Consider the following 7,990-nt stretch of genomic DNA (forward strand, 5'->3'; position numbering starts at 1 on the left):
GTCAGGCTGTTTGGGGAAACAGATTATGATGCCTTTCAGCGATTGCGAAAAATAGAAATTCTGGCTCCGGAAGTGAACAAGGTAAGCCTGTTCATTAAGGTAGATTAAATGCTGAAATAATTTATACAGGGAGCCCTATAGGCAACTACTTCTTTCTTCTCTCCCTGGCTTTAAAGGATCTGTCAGTATATTACCAAAACGATATTTTATTTATAATATATTTTTTGCTTCCCTGGTGAAACACAACACACTTTTTCTCTTGCTTATGAATTGGTTGGTACAAAGTCTTAAGAACCAAGTTCATAAGAGAGTCAGTTTGGGCTTGTTTATTTGGAATTTGCACAGCGTCATCATGAGCATGTGGAGGATTTGAGAGAAAAGCGTAATGAAATTGTACCTGCTTTTCATCCCTTGCTCTGTGTATTGGCTTTGCAGTTTACAAGGAGATTTTAAAAAGATAATGAATGTTTTAAGTTGTGGCTTATGGTTCGACACAACAAAGGTTTAGGCATGGAGCCATTTTGTGTTTCTATCAGATTTACGTGAGGGACTTTAGATGCAGGAGCACTGCGGTTATGCAGATTGTGATGTGCCAGATCCTATATATTGCGTATTTTATGCCATCCTGCCACTGATCTTGGGTAGCTCCAGGATTTTGGGCTGAAGGTGAAGACCTGTCTTGAGTTCCTTACAAGGACAGGTAGTCCTCAACTTACGACCACAGCTGAGCCCAAAATTTCTGTTACTACGTTCCGCCCTGTTTTACGACCTGCCTTGCCACGGTTGCTGAGTGAATCACGGCGGTTGATAAGTTAGTGACCTGGTCATTAAGTGAATCAGGCTTCCCCCACTGACTTTGCTTGTCAGAAGGTCGCAAAAGGGGATCACGTGACCCCCCCCTCGGGACACTGCGACTGTCATAAATATGAGTCAATTGCCAAGCGTCAGAATTTTGATCACGTGACCACAACGGTGGTAACTGTGAAAAACGGTCATAAGTCCCTTTTTTCAATGCCGTTGTAACTTTGCACAGTCACTAAACGAACTGTTGTAAGTCGAGGACTTCCTCTGTACAACTAAAGATTACCAGCTTGACGATCTAGTCCAGGGGTAGGCAACCTTGGCTCTTTCATGACTGGTGGACTTCAACTCCCAGAATTCCTGAGCCAGCTACGCTGAGGGGAAAGGGAGAGGTTTCCAAGCTGAGCCATGCTGGGTCAGGAATTCTGGGAGTTGAAGTCCACAAGTCATGAAGGGGCCATAGTTCCCCCATGCTGGCTCAGGAATTCTGGGAGTTGAAGTCCACAAGTCATGAAGGGGCCAACGTTTCCCCCATGCTGGCTCAGGAATTCTGGGAGTTGAAGTCCACAAGTCATGAAGGGGCCATNTCCCCCATGCTGGCTCAGGAATTCTGGGAGTTGAAGTCCACAAGTCATGAAGGGGCCAACGTTTCCCCCATGCTGGCTCAGGAATTCTGGGAGTTGAAGTCCACAAGTCATGAAGGAGCCATAGTTCCCCCATGCTGGCTCAGGAATTCTGGGAGTTGAAGTCCACAAGTCATGAAGGGGCCAACGTTTCCCCCATGCTGGCTCAGGAATTCTGGGAGTTGAAGTCCACAAGTCTTAAAGTTGCCAAGGTTGAGGACCCCTGATATAGGGCAAGGGTAGGCAACTTTGGCTCTTTTATGACTGGTGGACTTCAACTCCAAGAATTCCTGAGCCAGCCACACTGAGGGGAAAGGGAGAGGTTTCCATGCTTAGCCATGGTGGCTCAGGAATTCTGGGAGTTGAAGTCCACGAGTCATAAAAGAGCCAACCTCTGATCTAGTCTGAATTTTGTGCAGCTCTTTCAATTCATTTGACATGTTCCTTAAATAGTTTCCCCCCTTTTTTTTTGTAGGGATTGAGAAATGACCTGAAGGCTGCTTTGGATAAGATTGATCAGCAATATCTGAACGAGATCGTCGGTGGGCAGGAACAAGGCGAGGATGACGCACAGAACGACCTTAAAGTCCACGAAGAGAACACGACCATTGAAGAATTAGAGGTATCGGGTGACATTTTGGCCGGGGATAATGCCTATTCACACGGATAAGTTGGACCAAGCAAAAGAGAACCAGACAAACTCTGCCTTGTAGGAGTTTGTGTTCCTTTTGCTTTGACAAGGTGTGCCTTGTTTGGTTGGGATTCAGTCCAAAGGAGCAACTATCCTCTTCCAGTTATCTCTCCATCAGCAAACCACGTCAAGAATTTAATGCCCTCTTCATTTCAACAGAGTCTTGAACTTTTTGACGATTTCAAGATAGAGGAAGCTTTTATTCGTGGTTCACTTCTGGGAAAGTTTTGCTGCTTTTGTGAGAAAATGGCCACCGATATATCCTGAAAGGATTCTCGGGTTCATGGAGTAGAATACAGAATATCAGAGTGGAAGGGACCTTGAAGGTCTTCTAGTCCAACCCCCTGCTCAAGCAGGAGACCCTATACCAGGGGTAGGCAACCTTGGCTCTTTTATGACTCGTGGACTTCAACTCCCAGAATTCCTGAGGCAGCATGGGGAAACTATGGCCCCTTCATGACTCGTGGACTTCAACTCCCAGAATTCCTGAGCCAGCATAGGGGAAACTTTGGCCCTTTTATGACTCGTGGACTTCAACTCCCAGAATTCCTGAGCCAGCATGGGGGAAACTTTGGCCCCTTCATGACTCGTGGACTTCAACTCCCAGAATTCCTGAGCCAGCATGGCTCAGCTTGGAAACCTCTCCCTTTCCTCTCAGCGTGGCTGACTCAGGAATTCTGGGAGTTGAAGTCCACGAGTCATAAAAGAGCCAAGGTTGCCTACCCCTGCCCTATACACCATTCTGGAAAAGTGGCTGTCCAGTCTTTTCTTAAAAACCTCCAGCACCCACAATTTCTGGAGGCCAGCCATTCCACTGCTTATTTGTTCTCACTGTTGGGAAGTTTCTCTTTAATTCTAGGTTGAATCTCTCTTTAACGATCTTCCACCCGTTACTTCTTCCCTTGCTCTCGGCTGCTTTGGAAAATAGGTTGTCCTCCTCTTTCCTGCGATAGCCGAGAATACTGGAAGACAGCTATCGTGTCACCCTTTCTCTTCGTTAGACCTAGAGCAGGGGTGTCAAACTCAATTTCATTGAGGGCCGCATCAGCATTGCGGTTGCCCTCGGGGGCGGCGGCCTACTGGGTGGGCGTGGATGGAGTGGGTGTGGCCTACTGGGTGGGCATGGCCAGCTCTACATCACTCGCGTCAAGGGTGCCTGTGGGGGCCTGGGCAGGAGTGGGACAGATCTGAGGGTCTCTGGCAGAAGGGGGGGGACCGGGGCAAGCGCCAAGGCATGGTCCATTTCTTCATTCCTCACAAAGGGGGACACCTCCCCAGCATGCACCCAGGGGGCGGGGCCGACGCGGCAGGGGCCGGTTCCTCGCTGTTTCCGGACGGCCTTGTGGAGCTAAGACTGAATGCGTTTCAGCATAGATGGCCACCACAAAATTGTACATTGGCTCCCGGCTGGCCTGGGTCAGAGCCAAGGCAGCGGGGGCCGTTCCCTCACTGTTTCCAGGATGGCTTCGCGGGCCACATGAAACCACTTCGCGGGCCACATCCGGCCCCCGGGCCTTGTATTTGACATGTCTGGACTAGAGATACCCAGTTTCTGCAGCCGTTCATCACGGTTTAGCCTCCAATCCTCTAACCATCTTGGGTGTTCTCATACTTGTCCTGTATAAAATTTGGGGAAAAAAGGTTCCGACTTTTTTAAGGAATGCCAGAACTGAAGAGTGTCTTCTCCAGACCCAGAACATCCTTGCTTGCATTTGACTCTCATCCCTAAAATAAAAATGTTCTTGAGTTTTGTACATGTGTATCGTGGTCTACTGTTGGAAATAAATCTGAGTTTGTTTTCTTTCTCTTTCTGTCTCAGGCCTTGGGAGAATCCTTAGGTCAAGGGGACGACCATAAAGATATGGATATCATCACTAAATTCTTGAAGGTAAAAAGCCGAACGAGACATCCCTCCAAACGGTAAACTTGCTGATCAGCTGCATTTTATATCAAGTCATTATGCGTCCTGTTTTCAAGATTCTTATTTAGGCTTAATTTCCCCACTGTATTCAAACCAGTCATAGTTTCCTCAAAATTAATTACCTTTAAATATCCAAACTTTTCTTTCACATAACACCATCCCAATATTTTTACGTTTCATAAGTTGTAAAAAGTATTACACCACTTAACATATCTCATTCCTCTTATTGTAGGGATATGGGTTCTAGTGTACTGTCCTAGCTAACCCTTCCCCAGCCCATTCTGCTTGTTAGAATGCTAGACTTCAACTTCCAGGACTATCCAGTTAGCCTGCGCATTGCTGAGGATGATGGGAGTTGAAATCCACACCTCTAGAGCAGTGGTTCTCAACCTTTTTAATGCTGCGACCCCCAACCGGTCGTAAGTCGAGGACTAAACCGGTCGTAAGTCGAGGACTAAACCGGTCGTAAGTCGAGGACTACCCAACCGGTTGTAAGTCGAGGACTTTCCCTGCCTGGGAGCACCGCGCATGCGTGGTTCCGCCCCCTGTGCCGGCCGAGGCGTAGCTGGCAAGCGGCAGAGACGGAGCAGGCCGACCACCAGCTGGCCCAGCTCAAGGGAGGTAAGGCACCCGCCGGAAAAGGGGAAAAAATGGCGGACAGCCTTGCTTGGTGACCCCCGTGAAATGGTCGATCAACCCCAAATGGGGTCGCGACCCATAGGTTGAGAACCGCTGCTCTAGAGGCACTGTTGGCTTGCAGATTAAGTGTACCATGTCGAAAAGTGGCTTAACCAGGTTTTACACCGTCTCCAGTTTCTTCTTGGAGTTTGGGCCAAAGACCTGAATGCGAGAGAGGATTATTTGAAACGGGGCGTCCACGGAAAGCTGAACAGCGCCACCCAGAAGCAGACGGAGTCTTACCTCAGACCTCTCTTCAGAAAACTCCGCAAAAGGGTAACAGGCCTGCAAAGGTTCCCCCCCCCCATTCCTTTGGTCTTCTTTTCTAACTACATTCCCTCAAATATAAGCGTTAATCCTTATTCTTACCTGCTTAAAATAAACATTCCTAGCTGTGATTGCCATCAACCGTATCTTTAATTCGGTTTCTTTTTCCTTCTTTGGAGGAAAGCATTGCCCTGGTAATTAGAAATTTGAAATACCTGCCTTAATGCCCTATGTTCCTTCGCCTCACCCATATTTGATCTTCATCTCTTTCTAGACTCTTCCTGCAGACATCAAGGAATCCATCACGGATATTATCAAATTCATGTTGCAAAGGGAATATGTGAAGGTACTGGCCCAGTTGTTAAAAAGTCTCATGGCGTTTGAAATCCGGAGATTCTTTGGATTAAGATGTTGAAAGTTTAAATCTCCAAGGCAAGATAAGAAGCAACGGATGGAAACTAATCAAGGAGAGAAGTAACCTAGAACTAAGGAGAAACTTCCTGACAGTTAGAACAATTAATCAGTGGAACAACCTGCCACCAGAAGCTGTGAATGCTCCAACACTGGAAGTTTTTAAGAAGAGACTGGACAGCCATTTGTCCGAAATGGTATAGGGTTTCCTGCCTGAGCAGGGGGTTGGACTAGAAGACCTCCAAGGTCCCTTCCAACTTTATTATTATTATTACTTGTCAGAACAACGATATTTATATTAACAGAATAACAGAGTTGAAAGGGACCTTGGAGGTCTTCTAGTCCAACCCCCTGCTCAAGCAGGAAGCCCTAGACTATGTCAGACAAATGATTGTAGAACTTCTTCTTAAAAGCCCCCACAGGGTCAAACCAACCACAAGTTCAGGAGGCAAGCCGTTTAATTATATTAAATGGTATAAATTAAACAATATAAGTATTATTTATATTCTTTGCTTACTTAGAAAATATAAGTTTAGAACAGGGGCAGGAAGATCTTCAGAGTCTGGAATTGTCCAAAGGTTTCTGAAGAATGGAACTTCGGAATTGATGGTGCTTGACAGAATAACAGAAGTTGGAAGGGACCTCGGAGGCCATCTAGTCCAACCCCCTGCTGAAGCAGGAGATCCTATGCCGTTTCCAACCAACGGCTGTCCAGTCTCTTCTTAAGAGCCTCCAGTGTCGGAGCACCCACAACTTCAGAAGGCAGCTCGTTCCACCGATTAATTACATTGAACAAAATAAATACGATTTGTTTAAACAATATACATTAAGCAATATAAACGTTACTTATATTGTTTGCTTACTTAGAAAATGTAAGTTTAGAACGGGGGGGGGGAGACAAAAAGATCTTCAGAGTTTAGGATTGTCCATCTGTTTCTGAAGAGTAGAACTTCGAAAACGCTGTTGCTTGACAGAATAGCAGAGTTGGAAGGGACCTTGGAGGTCTTCTAGTCCAGCCCTCTGCTCAAGCAGGAACCCCTGCTTGACAAATGGTTGTCCAGTCTCTTCTTAAAAACCTCCAGTGAGGGAGGGAGGGAGGGAGGGAGGGAGGAAGGAAGGAAGGAAGGAAGGAAGGAAGGAAGGAAGGAAGGAAGGAAGGAAGGAAGGAAGGAAAAAAGAATAGCAGAACAACAGAATAACAGAGTTGGAAGGGACCTTGGAGGTCTTCTAGTCCAGCCCCCTGGTCAAGCAGGAAACCCCTATATCAATCTCTTCTTAAAAACCTTCAGTCTCTTTCTTGATACTGACCGGGCTATTTCTGCAGGCCAACGACGCCTATCTCCAGATGGCTATTGGAAATGCTCCCTGGCCAATTGGCGTCACTATGGTTGGCATTCATGCCCGTACCGGTCGAGAGAAGATCTTCTCCAAGCACGTAGCCCATGTTTTGAACGACGAGACTCAGAGGAAATACATCCAGGTAAGAGGAACAGAACCTGGGGACGTGTCCTTCAGAAACTCGGTTCATCTCAGCGTTTCCACACAGAGGTCGTGTGAAGGCAACATCTCCACCCTCCTGCCGTGTCTCTCGGGCCCTGGGATTGTGACCCACTTCCTTGTTTTGCACCCATCTCCGCAGGGTTTGAAAAGGCTCATGACCATTTGCCAGAAGCACTTCTCCACTGACCCATCCAAATGTGTGGAGTACAACGCATTGTGACAACGCCACAACCTGTTTCTGCTCTTGGGGAGCCAGGCAAGATGGACGTGGGACAGTCTTTGTGAGAACTTTGCCTCTGAAGCCTGGAAGAAACTGCTGAGGTCAGCGTTGTTCAAATTTGGGCAACTTGAAGATCTGTGGACTTCAACTCCCAGAATTCCCCAGCCAGCCCATGGGCTGGCTGGGGAATTCTGGGAGTTGAAGTCCACAGATCTTCAAGTTGCCCAAATTGAACAACACTGACTTACGTTCTACTCAAGCAAGTCAGAATGGTTTAAGCTTCTGTAAAATTGTATATATCTTTTTTTTTTTGTATAGTTTTTATAGGAAACTGTCTCTTTAAGAAAATCTTGTAGGGGGGCATGTTAAGAGAACTGATGTGCAGAAACACACATTAATGGCAGAGGATTATCTGATGCAGGTGAACAAATAGACTTGGAAAGATGATTTTTGTTCTTAAACCCAAAACTATGGGTATGTACGCCCAAATGAGTGAAGATTTGTAAATGTGGAGTTGCTTCACATTAACTTCCAAATTCATGTCTGTTTAAAACAAATCAGATTGGTTGAAGGCTGGTTTTTTTATCCTTTCCTGTTGGGACGTGCTCTGGTTCTGGGTTCAGATCTAAAACACGCAACCTCCATTTTTCTCCTATATTGTTTTCCTGCTGATTTTGTATAGTGGTTCATTAAACCTGGACGCTGACTTAATAGGAACCTCAAATATTGTCGTGATCGTTCATTATAGCGCTCTTGATCCTTTTTTTGTCAATCTTCTGGGATTTTTAAAATAGATTACTATGGTTACAGGCAATAATAATTAGATTATTAGGTCAGCCGGTTCATTAATGGTAGCTTTTAATATCCTGTTCCTCAAG

The 7,990-nt window shown here is 46.2% G+C and overlaps 1 protein-coding gene across 1 annotated transcript in view; it reads left to right on the top strand.

Moving 5' to 3' along the window:
• Positions 1-7,235, top strand: part of PRPF18 (pre-mRNA processing factor 18) — a 17,666-nt gene extending 10,431 nt beyond the window's left edge. Inside the window, exons 5-11 of the mRNA XM_015826427.2 lie at positions 6-81; positions 1,900-2,046; positions 3,935-4,003; positions 4,850-4,990; positions 5,256-5,327; positions 6,717-6,872; positions 7,032-7,235. Of these exons, the coding sequence (XP_015681913.1) occupies positions 6-81; positions 1,900-2,046; positions 3,935-4,003; positions 4,850-4,990; positions 5,256-5,327; positions 6,717-6,872; positions 7,032-7,112 (742 nt within the window). The 3' untranslated portion in view covers positions 7,113-7,235. The remainder of the gene's footprint in view (positions 1-5; positions 82-1,899; positions 2,047-3,934; positions 4,004-4,849; positions 4,991-5,255; positions 5,328-6,716; positions 6,873-7,031) is intronic.
• Positions 7,236-7,990: the final 755 nt, after the last annotated feature.

This window comes from Protobothrops mucrosquamatus, unplaced genomic scaffold, assembly GCF_001527695.2.
Source record: "Protobothrops mucrosquamatus isolate PMUCROS unplaced genomic scaffold, P.Mucros_1.0 scaffold3128, whole genome shotgun sequence".
NCBI classification, from domain to species: Eukaryota; Metazoa; Chordata; class Lepidosauria; order Squamata; family Viperidae; genus Protobothrops; species Protobothrops mucrosquamatus.